Source organism: Dipteris shenzhenensis, chromosome 16 (genome assembly GCF_047967505.1).
Source record: "Dipteris shenzhenensis isolate YYH24624 ecotype China chromosome 16, Dip_SZ_1.0, whole genome shotgun sequence".
Lineage (NCBI taxonomy): Eukaryota > Viridiplantae > Streptophyta > Polypodiopsida > Gleicheniales > Dipteridaceae > Dipteris > Dipteris shenzhenensis.
This window is the reverse complement of record NC_141611.1, coordinates 41,465,556-41,486,116: the sequence shown is the minus strand read 5'-3', so window position 1 is coordinate 41,486,116 and position 20,561 is coordinate 41,465,556. Positions and strand designations below refer to the sequence as shown.

General features: G+C 46.6%; 1 protein-coding gene across 1 annotated transcript in view; it reads right to left on the bottom strand.

Moving 5' to 3' along the window:
* Positions 1–3,314: 3,314 nt before the first annotated feature.
* The window catches only part of LOC147892962 (uncharacterized), an 81,964-nt gene continuing 64,717 nt past the window's right edge, over positions 3,315–20,561 (bottom strand). The window contains exons 9-16 of the mRNA XM_087387792.1: positions 6,534–6,614; positions 6,159–6,322; positions 5,913–6,005; positions 5,766–5,800; positions 5,411–5,566; positions 5,190–5,290; positions 4,841–4,950; positions 3,315–3,415 (exon numbers count right to left, since the gene is read on the bottom strand). Of these exons, the coding sequence (XP_087243918.1) occupies positions 3,315–3,415; positions 4,841–4,950; positions 5,190–5,290; positions 5,411–5,566; positions 5,766–5,800; positions 5,913–6,005; positions 6,159–6,322; positions 6,534–6,614 (841 nt within the window). The remainder of the gene's footprint in view (positions 3,416–4,840; positions 4,951–5,189; positions 5,291–5,410; positions 5,567–5,765; positions 5,801–5,912; positions 6,006–6,158; positions 6,323–6,533; positions 6,615–20,561) is intronic.

Here is a 20,561-nt window from a genome sequence, read left to right as displayed (position 1 = left end):
TGATGGGAAGGCTTGCTATTTGTGAGAGCCCAATCCAAAGGTAAGGCCGCATCAATATGCTCAATTCTTCTTTCACTTCCTATCAGGTAAATGACCAAATGAAGCTTACGATTATCCGAAAGGTTTTTGAAATCCTTCCAAGAGTCCGCAAAGGAAGCGGGTTCTCTCTTCCATCTGGAACATTGCCTATAAACAGAGGCACCAAGAGGTCTACCATGATCATGAGCTATGAGGTCATTTCAGATGATAGGCTACCTCTATAAATCTCTTCCTATTAAGAGGGTGGGATTCTTTGAAGATTAATCCTGAAGCTATCCTAAGATTTCAAGATGGTAGCTTAAGGAGGGAGGAAAGAATCCTAAGGTGCACCGAGGTAAAGATCCACCTAATATTGTCCATCCAATCACCACCTAAGGAAGAGGAGCAGACTATAAATTAATCTCTTCAAGGATTTAATCTTGGAAAAAGCTCCTTGTCCAAAACCTTGCAGAGCAAGGCTCTGCATTACAAATTTGGATCAATGATATTGAGGTTCCCTTTTTGTGTGGGGAGAATCAGGGTCTCCTAAGCCACTCTAAATCAGGTATTTTTAGAACCATCAAATCCACCCCATAAGTAATTGCTTATCAACCTTTTGAGTTGAGTGATGCATTCCCTAGAGTGGCACCAACAAGAACAAATAAACTCAAATGTGGCCAACAATACCCAGTTAACAACTACCACTCTGGATGTGAGGTCAAGTCATGAGTTTTCCCCGAATACTCTCCAATATAAGAGCAAACTGCGGTGATGAAGAGTATCTGATAGAGTATCATAGAAACACCTCCTTGAATGTAAGTACAACCAAAATCAGCCCCCCAATCTGGGCTGTCCTCATCACTAGTCTAGAAGCCATTAGATTTATTCCAATTGATGTGTGTGGAATCCAACCTCAAAACCTAGGATTGGAGAGTGCAGGTCCCTAACACAAGTAGATTTATGACATAGCAAATCACAAGGCATAAGGAGGTCCAGGTTAGTCCAGTAGGCAATGCAGCATTGGACTACCTCATAGAAACCCGAAGTAGAGGCTTTGAGGGAGTTAGAAGGAGAAGAGTGTTTCAAGGAAACGATGCCAGGCAATGACGAGTCGGCTGTTGGGATACTTCACCCACAAGATGCAATCAAGACACGCACCAACCTTTGATTGCATGCATGCAAGGACAAGACTAGCATGTTGGGGTATTTCAACGCCAAGTTGTGCGAACTAGGTTCTAGTTTGAGTATGAGCATGCAAGGGGTTTGTCTTATGTCCGTGAGTTTGAAGGGTCAATTGACATTTGGGATTTGATTTAGTCAAGATTTTATTTGTGCATGACCTCACATGTGTTGTCGATGAGGTTCCCTCGCTTGAGATCACCTATGATGTGTAACGTGTGGAAGATAAGGCTACCTCAGCCTATAAAAGAGGCTCATGTACATGATCCCAACAATCAATCAAGTTTGTGGACATTAATACAATTTCTTTATTTCTTTATTCTGCAGTTAGTCCGAGCCAGGATACCATATCTTCTTCAGCACGAAGATCCAACCATTCCATGAAGTATCCAAACAAAATAAGCAGCCTCCTTCAGCCTACAATTGCATTCTTTGGTCTTTTGTGATTGCTAAGGCCATAGTTAGTAAAGATATTAGTTAGCATAAACCTCAATCTTCTACATGTAAGTTATGAGTATGTGTTGATGAATCTCAAGCTTGCATATAGTCGCTCTCTCTCTCTCTCTCTCTCTCTCTTCCCCCCCCCCCCCCCCCCCCCCCCCTCCCCCCCGCCCAACACCCCCAAATAGCATTCATGCATCTACACTTAATAGATTGCACACACATATTAGTGAAAAAATCATGTAAGCCTCATGCCCATCAAATAGAGGTTGGAGGTCTTTGATGATGGGCTTCTTCAATGCTCATAATTTACATTATCTTCACGCTTCCTACAAGATCCTCAAGACATAATGCACTCTACCAGAGCAAGCCTGAGAAATCCTCTATGTAAATGGGGGTTCTTGATTATCATCACTAAAATTGCACTTATGGATTTTGAAAGTTGAGACAAACTTAGCCTTAATTTTCATACAAGTCGTATAAGACCTACCAAGGGAGAAGACTCTTGCTCTTGCGCCAGATTCGATATGGACGAGTAGTTAAATATTGAAATCTCCTCCTCTTTAAACAAAGGTTAAAAAATAATGAATGAAAAGCTGATCTCTCCCTCATAAACTAATTCAAATTAGCCTATCATCTTCATGCATATTAAATGTCTTTTGAATAGAGATACATATTATCTCATGAAAACCAACATGGGGTGGTCTTTGTCTTGTAAATGCCATCTTGCGGGGTTGATCTCCCTTGTAAATTGCCATTTACACCTTTGGGTCATGCCAAAATTTCCACACAAAATTTCCATATTTCCGAATCTCTAATGACCATGACTTGTTTCGTAGATTTGAGGAATTGATCCGCCCAAAATCGTATGGAATACTCTAAATGTACTAGAATGAATCCCAGGCACATCTAGTGGCCCAAACTTGTCCAGCCCATGTTTATCTTGCATGTAAATCTATTTACATCAATCTTTGCAATTGTGTTGACATAGTGGGATATGTTTGCATAATGCTTTTCCCTCTATTGGCAGCATACATGTTTTAGCCAACAAGATGGGATAGGGAGTTCTGCATCTTGGCCAACTCTTATATAGTTTTGGTATTGTCTTTATGCTCTTCAAATATTCCTTGGCTAGACCAGGAACCAAGCCTTGTTTAGATGGTTGAGAGAGAGAGAGAGAGAGAGAGAGAGACAGAGAGAGAGAGACAGAGAGAGTTAACAATGCTGTATGTTCTTCTCAGCAAATCCTACAACCACAGATTTATAAATCTCACATGAAAGCGATCTACGTATTCTTTGAAATTCGGTTAAAGAAGATATTACGTTACCCCATAAACTTATTTCTATATTGGACCCTCTCAACTATATAATATTTTCTTTACTTGTGTTTCATGCAGAGAATTTTTATGCATGCTCCTTGTAGCAGCTGCCTTCTTGGTGCTCTCATTCCACTTTTGGAGGCCACTCTTCTACATTCTTATCCTGATAACTTCATGTTCTGCAACACAGCTCAGAATGCATGCTTGCTGCAAATGTGCCCAAAACTGCTCCGGAGGGATGGCACTCTCCTTTTCAATAGAAGGAATAGCACATATGGAACAGCAGGTAAAAAGAAAACATTCCAATTTCCGACAAATGCAAAACCTAGGGGTTGAGAGAACTTCATAAGAGGCTTGCTAGGATATATCAGCAACAAGGGGCTTGACATGGACACTGTCATGAATTGGCTTTCCAAAATCATGGCCAGCATACTCCTCTATCAAATTATCAAGTTCTCCTGCCAGTACCCACAAAGGAAATGGTTAAATATTAAAAATGATGAAGATTTTGAAAAATTACTCTAAATCGTTGCGCAATAGAAAGTACCCAACAAGATCTCTTAAAGCCATGCCTGTCAACTAAACTCGTAGTTTTCAATTCTAAGAATAATATGCAGTACATAACTGAGTTTCCAGCAAGTCCTAAAGTTTGTTCATGTCTTATTCACTAGATTTAATGTGGTCGGTCTTACGAAAAATTCTGTCCAAGGCATCAAGGGAAGAGCATCCCCTTCTTTTGTTACACGACCAGGAATGCCAGGAGATTCCAGCTCAGTAGTAGAGGTTGGAGACCTTCCAGAGTTCCTCATTGGGAGACATTTGATATCACTGCAGATCTACAGAGGTGCTTCTGGAGGAGACTTTGGAAATCCCACAGGAATAAAAAGATCACTCTCTTCTTTTGACTTTCTATCCATGGTGGGATTGCAGTGAACCTTTGGAGATCCAAGTTCGGAGCCGACCCTACTTGGCCTCGTTGCCTCTCTACTTTGGAGACTATTCAGCATTGCTTATGGGATTGCAGACAGGCGAGGACAATTTGAATGGGGGTAGCCAGGATTTTCAGTCACTTTGCCCACTCCCCATTCTTTATGACATGGGGCTCAGTGGCTTGGCTTTCTCTTACAGGGCCTCAGGTATTCTATGAGAGACCTGACTCCTCTCGGGCCATTTTGATTCGACGTCATCGGGTTGAGTCCTGTTTGTTGGATGTGATACCACATCTTCCTTTTGCAGCTGTACATGCCTCTGTGGATACCTCTTAGGAGATTCTAGCGAGCATAGAATCCTGGCATATTTGGAGAGCCAAATGCACATAGGCATTGGAGAGAACTCAGGTTCATCCCTCGCACACATTGGCTAGTATCTGGACAGACACCGTACATACCTTGATGGCCGTATGGACAAGTATGTAGGGAGACTCCCGTGCAGCCTCAGCTAGGAGGGCTTCTTTCTTCAGGGAATGGAAGGATTCTCCTTTCTTCTCTGAGACTCCTACAGGGTTGAGGTGGCACTTTCAGCCTCAGCCTTGGTTGTTTTCCACCTCACTTTAAGGGGGTTTATTTATCCTCATGATTTCATGATGTATTCCGCTTTGAGCTTGCTCTCGTGGGTTTTTTCTCTTACTTAATAGAAGTCTCTTTCTTGGGGAATTTTTTTTTTTTCTATCCAGAGAAAACTTTTACTAAGAACCAGAATGCCTTCATCAATTAGTCAAATTTGCAGCATTCCAAATCATGGATACTAAGTAGTAGATTCTATGCATCTAGTCTAATACAAAATTATGCATGAGTATGTATGCCATCTAGAAAGTTATTATTAAATATATTCTTTAGCTTTACTGTTTTTGCTTTACTCTTAATGTAGAGGGACAGGAATCACACCTAAACACACTTGAAACATTGCAGGATCCATATACTGTGCATAATGGTGGATATAGACACGTCTTTTGTAAAGCTTTTCAAAGCTTTCCTTCATAGCTCGAAAGCGATGCCTGCATTCATTTCTATTTCGTGTTACAGCTGACCTTGTAGGGGGGAAAGCCTAGAAAAAAATATCATTTACAAGAGATGCACAGTACCACACTGCTATATTCCTGACATAAATTCGACATAATTTCAAATTTGTGTTGTAGGGCATATTTTAAATACACCTAGGGTAGAACTTGCATTAGCAAGAGTTCATGACTCTATTTCCAAATTCACGTACTGTTCATCGCAAAATATTACTAACCGGACACAAGTGTTGTTGGCCAGGCACAAGAGGGAGCGAGGAGCATTCAAAGGAGGCCGATGACAGATTCCAATCTTGAAGCCTTCTGCATTCCAATGGACCTGCCACCCAAATTAGCATATACATCATATTTGGGATAAAAGTGTAGGCATAAGTCGAATACAAAAATTCGAATGTTGATATTCGTATGTTCAGAAAACAAAAGAGAGAGGAAAGGCAACCATAGTCATCCGCCGCTTCATAAGCAACACATTTTCGTTCAGGTCTGAGATGTTGCACTGACCGCCTCTCATGAAAAATGCACAGGCCAAATATGTACATGCAAGAGGATTGGCCTTGATAAGCTGGTTTCTTCGAGAGATGGTCTCAGCAAATAGCTGAAAATTCAAAGAGTATTTAATGAACTCCTTTCTAGCAACAACAAACATGTCATGAATTTTGGATTTAGCCATTCCTATTTTAAATGTTGATTCTAAATTTAAGTACATATATTTATCTTACAAATACTTTTAGATACAGGATATTTGAAAAAGTTTAAAACTTCTTTTGAGCAGCAAATATTAGTAGAGAAAAAACCTGATTGACAGGGCAAGCTCGCTGGGTTGCATTCTCTGTGATTTAGGGAACAAGCCTACATCAAGATCTGATAAAGCAATCATCTGAACCAGCTCTACTTTGGAAACAGAGATACTACAGAGGCACATAGTTGTGCATGTGACTTACCACAGGCTACTGTGCAAAGAGGCGATAAACTCGACACTAGGAAGTGCAATCGAGGAAAAGGAACAAGATTTGTTGTGATGTCATTTAAGTCAACTGTGCTGGAAAAAAGTTAGAATCTTGACAAAAACCACAATTACTCTTCATTCCAATATACAGCCATATCTTATATTGCCACAAATTTAAGAAGAGGTGTACAATTCATTATAGAACAAACATAATTTTGGTTGCATAAGCATGAAGTTATACCATTTAGGGCTCCTCCAAATCGAATAGAACTTGTCAAGTGCAAAAGTAAATTGGCGATTATTCCATTCATTCCATCAAAGGCTTTGCCTAGAGGGTTTCTTTTGCTTTTAAAGCCCCTGAGGGAGGAAGCTGGAGGATTCTTTACATTGTATGCCTCCATCTTACTTTATGAATCAATTCAGATTTTAGTAAAGATGTTAGTAGTTTCATGACAGGAAAAGGCCCTCTAAAATTCGTGGACAAGTTAATACTTTATTCAAGCATACGAAAGAGCACACTAAGCCTACAAATGAACAAAAACATAGGTTAGAAGTTTTGTAAGAATCAGTATATTTTTAAGAGATGTGTGAAATATTTAGCATAAAACCCACTCACTTTAATATATCACACAGTGCTTGGTTTTCAATTGGTAGTACACAATCTGCATGCTCTATCAAGCTCCCCATGGATAGAAGGCTGTACAGAAATACTTTTGTCAATGAAAGTGTCAAACAAATGAGGTGGATCTTTCTCTATTGGTTTAAACTTTAAAGCTTTACATGTTCAGGACAGCTGACCTTTTTCCTTAGACATGAGACCGAAAAAGTTACTTAAGTAGATTTCCTTGTCATAGAAGCAACACTACAAAACCTGATAACATAAGATGAAGAGATACTAGCTTTCGATGTTAGAATGTGAGCAATCATGAGTGCATGAAGGTGCAAGAAGGGAGAGGGCTATATGATACCTCACCTTGTAATGCCATGTGGCTGTACAAGGACTTAATCCTACATACAAAGTGGATAGCCCAATAAGGCATATAAAGCCTTGGTGATAGAAACCTCAAATCCTTTGGAGCCACTTTTGGTGATGAGGCTCCTAGGAGGCTACGTGGCTGAGGGTCAGGGCACCCTCCGTAGACGGCTCCACGCATAGGACTGCACTATACTGTTACAGTAAGGTGGTAGACAAGGACTGCAAAAGACAGCAGCTGCAGTAGACTGGCGGGCCAGTCTGACAACATAGACGTGAGCAAATGGTAGACTGCAAGGCAACTAATCGGGACAGACTACGCCAAGAACTAAAGCATGGACAAAGCTGCAGCAAGCAACAACTTAGCAAAAACCAACACAACAGAAGAGGTGCTGGCAAGTTGACATGCAGACGGTCAACAATCAATGACAGACACGTAGAGAATTGACATGCATGGGTGCAAAAGCCAGGCAGAGAAGCTAGCGTAGAATAGCAGGACTGACAAGGCTTTGGCAACAAGTAAAAAAGACTACAAGCATAGAATTGACGTGCATGGGTGCAGAACCTTGGCAGAGAAGCTAGCGTAGAATAGTGCAAGACTGACAGGCTTTGGCAACGAGTCAAAAAGACTACAAGCATTCGTAGACTGTGAGCTACGATGCGAAACAGCGGATAGGGTCACAGAGCACGAAGAAGATGTATCGACACAAGGGTAGAGAAGGTTGGGCACCAGGCAGAACCAATAGTAGATTAGATTGGCGCAATGGCAGATGCGACAGATGGGACCAGCAAAAGGTGGCTACAGATGGATCGAAAGCAACCGATACCAAGAACTGATGCGCAGAGCATGGACTAGACCATGCAATAAAAAAGGACGCAAATAGCAGCATTGATGTAGACTGCATGAAGGAGTGTTAAGGATGGTGTAAATTGCACCATCTAGATAGGGCATTAGGGGCAAACCCTAACCCTAACCCTAAGGGATACTCATGTATATATTCATGTTTATGTTCAATACAACATAGTGTACAAGAAGCTATATTGTGTGCACTCCTCTTTCTCTCTCTCTCTCCCCATTTTGTCATGGTATCAAAGCACCAGGTGCTCCCAAGCCCTTGCTTCTTGTCAAGGCACCAAGCCCTCCTTGTGCGAGGCACTCTACGATCCTTGTGAGAGAGTTTTCTGCTAGAGACAGCGCAAGCCCTTGTTCCATCAAGGCATGCAAGCCCTTGATCCGTCGAGGCAATAAGCCCTCTCTTTGAGGCATCTCAGTTCCTTCTCTAGTTCTCATTGTAGAGCTCTTCTCCATCTCCAATTTGGATTAGAAAGCTCGTCATTCCGAGCTATGGAGAGAGAGTTACTCTCATTTTAGTGCTTATCCTTCTTGAGGGATTTAGTAAGTTTGAGATTCTGTAAGGCCTGTGAGGTTCTGTAAGGTTGAGGTTTGGAGCCCTTAGCTAGTTCTGGTTCCAATCTTTGCCAGGTAGCTCAAGGCCTTCAACAACAAGCTCTGCCTAGTTGGCTCCTAAGGTGCAGGCAAAGCGCCATAACACACGAGAGAGCGAGGCCTCCAAGAATAAACAACACGACCAAAGCGCTCCATCCACTGGCTTCCACGATGGCCAACTCCAAGCATCTACTGGCAACGCGTAGAAACACATGGCCGACTAGAGCACTACCCAGCCGACTGCAAGCGAGACTAACGCCAGAGCTTCAATAGCTCCACGACTCGGCTGCAAGGTCAAAAGATGCCATTCCCGACTGTAGCCATGAACTGCTGCGACCATCAAGCTACCAAACCACGTCTATATCCACGAACTACACGGCTCCACTAGCAATGAGCCCCAACAACTCTAACATCGTCCAGACATCTACTATGGGGAAATGCCCATGCAAAGCAAACGTCTCTATCTGCAACAGTGGCTCCTCGGCACAGTCTCCTTCTACATCCACAGCACGGCACAACGCAAAAAGCATGCGACCTCTCCACAAGTAGACTTGCAAAGCCCGACTCCACGAATGCAATTGACACCTCCATTGCTCGAACGACTCAGCCACCACAAGCTTACATGATGCTCTACACTCACGTACTCACCTACGACTGAGCACACGAAGCCTGACGCTCAACAACCAGTCAACGGATCATTTAGAACATGAACAGAATCTAGCAAGATTCCATCGAAATCTGTAAAGATTCCGTCAGTGACACATGGCTTATCCTATCCTAAGGATCACCACATACCCAAGGTTGGTCACAGCTGTGACACGTGGCCCTCTTATCCGCCACATTAGCATAACTGGCTAATTTGCCACATCATCTACCATCTGATACCCACCGAGCTGCCATGCCATCACTGTCCATCTGTAACCCCCCATATGAGGAGAGCATGGGGGGGTGGACTTGGGAACTGAGGGATGGCCACATGGGCAGCAAGATGGCTGCCATGGGGGCAGAGGTCAGAGAGAAAAAGGAAAGTACTTGGATGCATCAAAGTGGCTGCAACACATCGCGTCAAGACCATGGCAAATGGCAATGCATATATGGCATAGATCTGGCCTAGAAGAGGCAGATCTGGAGCAGCACAAGACGGCGGGGTATCCCAGGGTATAGGCGCCTACATGGCAAGCTATCTGGCGAGGCGTGTGGGTAGGCACATGGCCTGCAACATTTCCATTTAATTATCTCTCTCTTTGAGTATCATTATCTCTCTCCCTAGCCTACCCTCTCTCTCTCTCTCTCTCTCCCTCTCGAAAATGTGGTATCAGAGCCTCCTTTCCTACCTCTCCCTTCTCCATGCTTAATTTAGAGGATGAGGAAAGACCGCAAATGGAAGCCATCCTCTCCTCCATGATTGAGCTCCCTTCCACTCCTTTCTCCCCATCTTGTTCTCTTCTCACCCTTAGCCTCTCCATGAGCTGCCCTTCTTCAACAAATTCAATCTCGGAGATATTGCCATTGGTGAAGCTGTTGGTCTTGGAGCTCCTCATCATGAAAACTTCACTCTAGACCCCTTTTTCAGCAAGTTCATGGCCTCTCTACGAGCCGCCACATTGTTTTGGACGATTTAGGGTTTGGTTGAGATCATTTTTCAGATGTCGCCTTCACGTCTATGATCCGCAACCTCTATTTCTGCTGGAAGACACTCTGAACAGCAAATCCAATACTGAAATCTGAAAAAAAACAGTCAAAACTGTGTTTTTTGACCTAAAAGTCGAGTTTTGAAATTTCAGGTCGGATATTCAGTATTTTTTGGGACTTTCATGATTACAGGTCTCCTAATTGCTTCTAGGACACTTTCCTGCAACAAATTTTGGAAAGGCCTAAAATTTTGAAAACCCTAATTTTTGACAGAAACCCTAATTTCCAGAATTTAGGGCTTTTCTGACTTTGCAGTCCTTTGGCATAATTGAAGTCTCTGACATGTAAAATTTTTGGGGATTTTCCAAAATTGATGTAATTTCATTACTATGTGGTACATTCATTTGGGCATTTTGCCTCCTTTGGGCATAATTGCTCAAATTTGAGGCTCTACTCCGATCTTGGTGACTCACATCGTGACAATTTTAGAGTCATCATGTGATTGCTCCTTGTACCTGATCCATTCGGAGCATTCTCGCCATATTCTTCAACGACATACTTCTTCGGATCGGGATGTGTACTCTTATGTGCAGCAACTACTTGCGGTCATTTACGGGTTCTCTGTCCTTGCTATGCATAAAATAAATGAAATATATATTTATTTTCTATGATTGGGATCAATAAAGGTTCTCTACCTTGAGTAGTCCCTCTAAAATGAATGTTTGAGGTGTCAATAAAGGTTCTTAGTCTTGGATAGTCCTCCTAAAATGATGTATTGATTTTATATTTGTCATGTGTGACTCCATGTCCCTCATTAGTCCCTAGAGCCAGGAGGGGGATGTACTGTGGGACCCATGTATTGGCTTTAATAGGTCTATTTCTCATGCCTGGCATGTGAGTTCCAGGATGTTGGTGCATTGGTCTCCTAGACCTCTGAGTTGGTCATGCATCCATGCATGATGAACCTGTGAGCCAGGCTAGGTGATCCTCTGAGTCTATACCATGCTCACTAGCCTCTGAGCCATGCTCACTTGCCTCTGAGTTAGCATGGGATCCATGTCTAGTTCTAGACCTATTGGAATATCAAGCCAAAGTGAGTCTAAAATGAGTGTTCTAGGTGGTCTAGGTGTCGTTTTACAATCTAGTGAGTCCTAGACATGCCATGTGTCATATTGGGAGATATCCCATAGATATTGTGACTTTCTAGAGTCTAGTGGCACACTATATAGTGTTGTACTTGTCTATTGTCTATCACATCAGTCAACATCAAGCTCTTTGGTATCATGTGAGTACTTGTACATTGCTTTCATTTTCTTTCCAATTCATTTCCATTATGCTTGTTATCTTTCCTGCTCTCTCTTTCCCTTTCTCTTCCAAGAGGTTGAGGTAAGAGAGGCCAATGAAGCTCCTCTACCTCCTCCTCCTTGGAAGGCTGCCCTCTTCTCTCCTTCCTTGAGCTCTCTTCTCCACGCCATGATCTGCCACCTCTCTTGTCCTTCCTTCAGCTACATCTTTCTGTGACCTGCGGACGATGTGACACTTCTATCCGGATCTAGAAGCAAAATCACGGCTTTGTGTCTTTAAAAAAGTTGTAGAGGACCTTGAGTACTACAAATTTTGTTTTTACATCATTGCAATCCGAGTTTTCTGTGAAAAGTTATAGCCCTTGCAAGAAGTGACGAAATTTGTTTCTGCACGCGGATTTTGTTCTAGAGCTCAATGATTTGACAGCCCAAGCATGATGCAACCAGCTCAACGTGGAGCGTTCCATCCTCTTCATCATTGACCTCTACTCCAGCCCGCCATTTGCTCCTTTTGCGTGACATTCTCTTGGAGCTGCTGTCCGCAATTTGGTGCCCGTATTCTAGCCGTCATTCTCTTGGAGCTGCTACAAAATCATCAATTCAAAGGTATTCCTCAGATAGGAATTCTTCAAGTTGCAAATGAAGCATGAAGACTCTCTTCTTGCTGACTTGAATCATATGGAATCTCTTATCACTCAGCTTGCTAGTCTGAAGGCCCCTATAGGGGAAGATGATCAAGTTGATGTGCTTCTCTCGAGCATTGAGAAAAATTTAAGTACTGAGAGATCATACCAGCATTGCCTGTGACACAAATGGGTTATCATGATATGGTTGCTATGCTCATTGATCATGAAAGACGGTATGCAAACACTCCAAACTCCACTGTACTATACTCCAAGGGCAAAGGCATTCAAGCCTTTCAAATGCAATCATTGTGGGAAGCTTGGTCAGACCAAGGATTGCTGCTTCCAGTAGCTTGCCAAGCAACAACTTAGGGGGAGAACCAGGGCCAACACCAAAAGTTCTCAGAATCACGTCGATTTTTTTTTTTTTTTTCTGAAAAAACAGTGCTAATTATATTACTTCGAGAGCAAGATACAAAAGGTCAGCTTGTAGGTGACGGGCTGCGTTCACAAATCGGACACAGCCCAAAAAGGTACAAAATAAATCACTATCTCACGGAGGGATAAGGCGAGTGTGAATGAACAGCCAATGGGGTGGTGAGTAGCACCACCGAAGGCCCTGCGAAGTCTGCTCGAAGAAGAGGCCCTGTGTGTCCCAAGCCCGGAGGAAGCGTCTCCGCTTCTCCTGGCCGGCCCGGGAATCTCCCTGAATCTGGTCCCACTGGCCTCTGAGTGTATGAATAATCTCACTCCAGATATCCGTCATGATCTGGGCAGTCGATAAGGAGGTGCCACCGAGGATCTGCGCGCAACGAGAGGTCCAAATGTGCCATCCTGCGATGCTGCTAATAATCTCCCAGACTGGCTGCCTCTCCTGAACTCCTGTATCCGCCTCTGCTAGGTGCTGCGGGATACCCTCGAGCGGCCCCCACGTCCCCTGTGTGATAAGGAAAGTGGGGTCCTGCTGGCAAGCCTCGAATAAGTGATGAAAACCAGGTGCTGTGCTGCACCAACAGAATGCGCCCCAAGTGATCAGACCTAGCTCCGGTGCTGCGCGAGTAAGAATCCCGAAAGTCCACCTCCACACTTCCTGGGCGCGAGTGCAGCTCCACAGGCAGTGTTTAGGTGACTCCTCGTCCTCGTGGCAGATCTGACAGCATCTGTCCTGGCCTATCTTCCGCAACCAGCTCCCCACTGGAAGACCTTTGTGGGCAAGAAGCCACAGGAAGTAGGAGATCTTCCGCGGTCGCCAGCACTCCCACAAGGCCTTCCAGAAGGCCTGCAAAAAGAACCTGGAAATACCCTGTGCATACCAGTTGGGCCGCTGGGTGGGGGGGCGGCTCTGCATCCTCCCAAGAACTCGCCTGCCCAGAGTCGTGCTGTAGGCAAAGAAGGAGGTCGGCCCCTGTCCTGTCACAATCTCTGGCCAACTCCACTCTCCTGGGTCCCAATCAAGCTCTGACAAGGCCCGCCCCTCCCACAGCCAGAGTCGCCAAAGCTGCAACTGATCCTGCTCAATGCTAGGATCGGTACGCCAGACCTTCCCAAAAAGGCCTACAACTCGAACCCTCTGCCATGGGAGTAGAGGGTCGATGAGCGCATCCTCTCTCCTGAGTCGTCCATCCCCCATAACCGCGAAGAAGGAAGTAGAGGAGTCGTCCATACGTCCTGCGACCACCAGTGGGATGCCACGGGGGGTGAACTGCTGTCCCAGCCAACGAACGTCACCAGGCATGAGGATCTGAGGCTCAGGTGGAACCAACCAATCAGCTGGGATCGCGCCGTCGATCTCTATGCGTCTCGCCTGGGTTCCCCGTGCACCTCCAGCTGCGTCTGCGAGATCAGCCGTCTCCAGATGTCTGTACGTGTCCCTCCAAACTCGAAGGGACCGGGCTGGCCCCCTCATCCAACCCTCCCACCTGATATGTGATCTCTCCCCCAACTGAAGACCCTCAGCATCTCTAACCTGATCGTTCCAAATAAGCGGCTGGCGATCGATCTCCTCCTGGCAGCTAGGCGGGGACTGAATGAGACTAAGACGGAGTCGCCTCCAAACCATGAGGAGGCTGCGAATGAGTGGGGAACGGGGCTGAGTGAGCGGGGCGGAAGTGAAGATCCATCTGAGGGACGGTAACCACTCTCCACCTCGACGCGGGACACAAGAACTGACCCCCTGCTGGAGTAGCATCTTCCACGTCTGCCCCCCCGGGGTCAAACCACGGATGACTAGCTTGCCTAACAAGGCTTGACTTTGAAGCTCTGGATCGATAACCCCCAGGCCACCCTCAGCCTGCGGAAGAATGACTGCCTGCCAAGCAACCCTGGCTCTGGTATCTCTGAGGCCATCCTCACCGGACCAAAGGAAGTTCCGAACCAGCCTCCTGAGCTGTGCCACACTGGATCTCGAGAAACACCAACAGGACGCCACATACCAAGCCGTGGCTAGGAGGATCTGGTTGACTACCAGGGCACGACCTGCCAGGGAAAGCTTAGCAGTGCTCCAGTAAGCCAACTTCCGTCGGATGGAATCTAGCACCGGTAGAAACTGCTGAGCTGGCGTGATGTCCAGGCCGACCTGAAAACCAAGATATCTAGCTGTCTGTCTCCGTGGGATCCACCTGAAACCCAAAAACCTCCCCCACTGAGAACTTGCCCCGGGGTCTGTGAGAAAACCAACTGATTTGTTCCAGTTGATTTTCGCACCAGCAGCCAAGCAGAAGACCTCCAGGGCCATCCTCACCCTCTCCAGCATCATCTCATCGTCCTGGACAAACAAGGCTGTGTCATCCGCGTACTCCGAATCCAAGAGCTCCGTGTCCTCCCAGAGTGGAAGGCGAACACCCCTGATCCCTGTAGACCTCGCCCGAAGGTAGTAGGTCATAGCCTCGGCGAAGAAGAGAAACAGGTAAGGAGCAAGGGGGCAGCCCTAACGCACTGATCTCTCCAAGCTAAAGCGCTCACCCATCCTGCCTCCAATGATGACTCTGCTAGAGGCTGTCCTGTACAAAGCTGAAATACCCTGAATCCAACCTGCTGGGAAATCTAGCCGCTCCAGAGTCCCCTCCAGAAAGGACCAGTCCACTCGATCGTAGGCCTTCTCAAAGTTGAGAAGTAGGATGGCAAGGTGTGATCCGCTATACTGAGCCCACTCCGCCGCCTCTGAAAAGGTGAAGACATTATCCAGGATACTGCGATCCTGGACAAAGCCTGTCTGAGTGTCATGGATGAGGTCTGGGAGTAGAGGCCGAACTCGGGCGCTGATCATTTTGGCGAGGATTTTGTAGGCAGTGGTAAGGAGAGTGATCGGGCGCCACTGACGAATCTCCTGTCTATCTCCTCCCTTCAGGATGAGGCAAATCATTCCCGAGGAAAGGCTCTCTGGCATATAACCGCTGCTGAAAATCCTCTGAAGAGCTGCTAGGAGGGGCTGATGGATCTGGTCCCAGAAGGAGGTGAAGAATGCCCGGGATAGCCCATCCTCTCCTGGGCATTTCTGTCCGTCGAGGGCCATCAAGGCCTCCAACATCTCATCCGTGGAGAACGGTGCCAACAACGTCGCCTACATGCTAGGCTGTACCAGGGAAGGGGTGTGCCTCCACACCTCCTCACGGGCACGTCGAGTACGAGGGGCAAGCGGCTCATGCTGGAAAAGGGTCCTGTAGAAGTCAGTGGCCAACCCCAAGACCTCTCCCGGATCCGTAATAATGTGTCCCTCTGCTGTCCTGAGACTCCGAAGCTGATCACCTGCAGCTCTCTGACCATGCGACCTGAAGAACTCCCTGCACATCCAGTCACCCTTCCGGGCCCAGAAGGAGAGAGAGGCATGATAGGAAAACTCTGAGCGACGCTGGAGTGTCTCCTCAAGAAGGGCTCGGGCTCGAAGGGCCTGGATCCGGAGCTCCTCCGAGCCCGGGGAAGCCTGCTGGAGTCGTTGAATGGAGGCGAGGTCCCTCCAAAGAGCTCTCTCTCTGCCCCACCACTCCTGTCGAGCCTGTAGGGCTGCGAGCTGGCAAATCTGGCTGGACTCCTGCAAAGCCTGCGCCACCGAATCCACCAAATCCACGCCCTCGCCCCAGTCTCTATCCCAAAGACTGCAAATACTGTTGCGTACGTCCTCCCTCGAGAAAATGGAGTCGGGAATCCGGCAAGAGCGGGGAGGAAGGGTCTGAGCTGCCGAGTCTAATGATAAGAGCACAGGCGCATGGTCGGAGAGTGTCGTCCCTGGAACTATACCCGCCTGACCGCCTCTGCTGATGGCCCAGTCACTGACATAAAATCTATCCAGCCTCCCCAGGAGTCTACCTCCTTCCCTGCGGAAGCCCCACGAGAAGTCCAGGCTCCCGTGCCACCGTCGGAAGGACGGGTCTCGCCAACTGTCCCTTCCTCCTGTCGCAAAGATAAAGGAATCCCAAGCGGACTGCTCTGCCTGAGACATGCCTGTAAACTCCGGTCCTCTGCCCTACTGGTCGTCCAAGGTCTCCAGATTGTTGAAGTCGCCTCCAACAATCCAGGAATCCATGTCTGGGAGAATCCCTGTAAGTGTCCTCCAAAAGGTAACTCTACAACGGAGATCTGTGGGAGCATAAATGTTGAGAACTCCAACTCTGGAGCCCTCCAGATCCAGGCCTACCCAAAGGACACGGCCTGGTATCAGCGTGCCATGACCGAAAACTCCCTGGGCTAGCTGCTCGCCCACGGAGGTACAGACACCACCACTCCTCCCCATAGCGCCGATCGAGGGCTCCCAATAAGTGTGAGAGCGTCCAGGGAGAATCTTCCCGCATCTACGGGAGTGAGCCGCAGAAAGCTTGTGCTCCTGGAGCAGAAGAACATCCAAACGACCAATCACTGCTGTCTGAAGTTCCTGTCTCAAGATGAGCTTCTTGGGACCACGGGTTCCGGAAGAGTGAAACCCGTTCACATTCCAGGATACGAGGTGTAAGCTCATGGTGAGGACTGGGAGGCTGCGAACAACTGTCTGCTCGCGGTCGAGGTCGAAGAAGAAGCTGACATGTCGGAGTGGAGGCGCTGACGCTTATGGGAAGGTTTGGAGGGGGAGGTGGGGTCGTCCTGCCCATCCTTCAATACCTTCAGCAAAGGCGAGAGACCTTTGGTACCATGAGCGAAAGCTTTCTCGAGCCAACTCGAGATCTCTGAGGTGGACATACCATAGAAGGCGCGGAGTTTCTGAGGAGTCCAGGCTCTGACATCTTGGGGGAGGGGCCAAGACAGGGGGGGCCTGAGGATCACAATCAGTCTGAAGCGTTTGGCGGCGCAACGTGTAACAAATTATCTCCTGAATTTCTCTGCTGTTCCTGACTGATGCTGAACCGATGCACTGACTCAACAGACTCACGGGCGATGGCAGTATTACGATCCTCCCAGCCAACTCTCAAGGGCATGATACGTATTCATTTTTCTTCATAAACATCACTACGTATTTCCTTCATGTTTATCCTTGAGACCCACATCTCCCTAGATAGTTCCTGGCCACATGTCTACATTTTAGGCCCTTACTTAGATGCATCCTTTTTCACCCCTCTCTTGGAGTTCCTTTTAAAACAATTGCCCCTTGGCAATTTGCACATTTAGATGCACCTAGGTCCTAGCCCTATTAGAACTATCTAGTCAATGCCATTACGCCCTCACCTAGGACCTTGGCAGTTACTTCTCTTGACCATTTAATTACGCACATTAATTATTACAAAAGTTGGTCATCTAAGAGAAAATGCCCACCGATCTATCCGAGGTCATGCTATCTCGACTAGAGCATAACATTCCTTCCCTCTTCAAGCATCAGCGTCCTCGATGATGAAATCTGGGAATGCTCTCCGCAACTGGTACACGGATTCCCAGGTAGCTTCCGATAGAGGCTGACCATGCCATGCAACCAACACCGTGGGTATCTTCCGATTTCGTATTTGCATTGTTCCTCGGTCCAGGATTCTTGTTGGTTTGCGCCTTGCAATATCCTCTATCTCCTGAAACAAAACCACACCTTCGATTAGTGAGTCACCTGTATGCAAAAATTTCTTTAAGCGCGAAACATGAAAAACCGGGTGCACCTTACACCCCTGTGGCAATTCTAATTTATAGGCTACACTGCCTATTCTCTTTAGAATCAACCACGGCCCACAGTATCGAGGTGATAACTTAGCACACTCTCCTGAAGTCAACGACTTCGAGTGCGAAGGAATTCTGAGAAAAACTTTTTCTCCTTCTTCAAATACTCTTATAGACCGATTTTCATCCGCATACACCTTGGCTCTATCCATAGCCTGGCGGATATTAGCTCTCGCAAGTGCTAGCATCTCCCGCATCTGAACTACAAAGTTCGCGGCACTAGGCACTTTCTGAGGTACTCCAACTATAGTCGGATTGGCTGGTCTATAACCATAGTTCAGCTCAAACGGACTGAACCCAGTAGATGAATGTTTCCTATCATTGTAGGCAAACTCCAACAATGGCAACCACTTGTCCCATGTATGTTGCCTCAATGACACATATGCTCTTAGCATATCCTCTAAAGTCTGGTTGACTCTCTCCGTCTGACCATCCGTCTCAGGATGATCCCCACTACTCATTCCCAACTCAGTCCTTAGTGTCTCAAATACCGCTGTCCAAAAATGACCGGTAAACCTTGTAAGAAAATAGTACGCAGCGGAAGATAACAACAAAACGCAAGTACACGATGGAAAGCTGGAGAGAATACAAAAATTCTGATATACCAAACTGCTGATACAACTGATGGTTGGCTGTCCACCCGTGCGCTCTACAGACAGAGCTTCGATGGTGATCTAGACAGATGCTGGACGGAGGACTATGAGCGTGAAGAACTGGTGATCTGATGATAGGGGGTGGCCACTTATATAGTGTAAGTGGTTGACGGTCGGCCCTGTAATAGGCAGTCGGCCTAATAGACAGTCGGCCTGGAAGACCACCGACCCTTCAGAAAACATGCCGTCGGGCAGATGAAGGATCGCGCATAGGTCATACCGTCGCTGGGGGCAGCCCCCGGACCCTGCCGCTGGGGGCTTTGCCCCCAGACCCCCACCGGGGGCCTGCGCCCCCCGGACCCCCTGCTATCGAGGGGGCTATCGCCCCCCCGAACCCCCCCTTTGTGCAGACGGGTATCTACTCTTGGCTCCTAAGCCGTCTCATAACCATCTGGTCTACTCTAAGACCCCTTCCAGTGTCTAAACTGGGGATCCCTCCCAATATCCGATACCCATCATGGCTTCTCCTCATATGGGGGCCTTACAACATTGGGTACACAGAATATTGGTGGGTTACATGAGAGGTGGACATTTGAGCTAACTCTAACAAACCTGACATCTCTGTCTGACACTATGGATCTAGGCAATCCATGCAGACGAAATATATGTCTAATAAATAAATCCGCTACTTGCGGGGCACTAATAGACTCTCTAGTCGGAATGAAGTGAGCCATCTTGGTTAGACGATCAACCACCACAAGGATAGAATTATACCCTCCTTGTGTTGCAGGTAACCCTACAATAAAGTCCATGGAAATGCTCTCCCACTTACTTAGTGGTATTTCCAAGGGCTGTAAAAGTCCGGGTGGCTTCACCCGCTCGGCCTTACTTACCTGACACGAGAAACACCGTGTCACATATTCATGAATATGCTTTTTCATCTTTGGCCAAAAGAAATCTCGCTTCACGAGATCATATGTCTTCTCGACACCTGGATGTCCCGCACACGGGCTATCATGGCATTGTCGAATGACTCTCTGCCTGAGATCATTCTGACCAGGTACTACAACCTTGCCATTTCTAACTAGCATACCATCCCTTATGGTATATCTTGCATAAGTTTGGCCTTTTCTGGATGCCAGGTCATCCTTTTCATTTTCCCCGGGTTTTAACACATGAGCCTTAGGCAATAAGCTCTGGACAAACTCGTCCACCTTCTGAGTTTCTCTGATCTCGGTCATTAGAGCACTCTCTAATGCCGTGAAACTCAGGTTGTGCATAATGCGAGACAACGCATCAGCAACCTTATTGTCTTTTCCTCTTCGGTACCGAATCGTTAGATTAAACTCCTGCATGAGCTCTGCCCACCTAGCTTGGCGGCCCCTCAAGTCAGGCTGTTTACAGAAATGTTTCAGAGTATCATGATCCACATCCACATAAAACTCTGAACCATACAGATAATGCCTCCATGTTTTCAAAGCATGGATAACAGCATACAACTCCAATTCATGAGTTGGCCAATTTCTTTGAGAGGGAGAAAGCTTCTTGCTTTCAAAGGCTACTGGCCTTCCCTCTTGAAGGAGAACTGCTCCTACCGCAATGCCACTCGCATCGGTTTCTAGGAACAACGGTTTCTGGGGATCAACTATTTTTAACACCGGTCCTGAGACCACAGCTTGTTTTATGGTGTTAAAACTTTCTTGTTGATCCTGTCCCCAAATAAAAGGTACTTTATCTGAGGTCAGATCAGTCAACGGCGATACTATTTCGGAATATCCTTTGATATGCCTTCTATAAAACTGGACAAAGCCCAAGAATGATCGCAACGCGGTCAGACTCTGAGGGATTGGCCAAGTTAGTATCGCAGCCACTTTCTTCGGATCCATTTCTACCCCCTGTGGAGTAATTATGAACCCTAAGTACTCAAGCCTAACCATACACAGTATAGT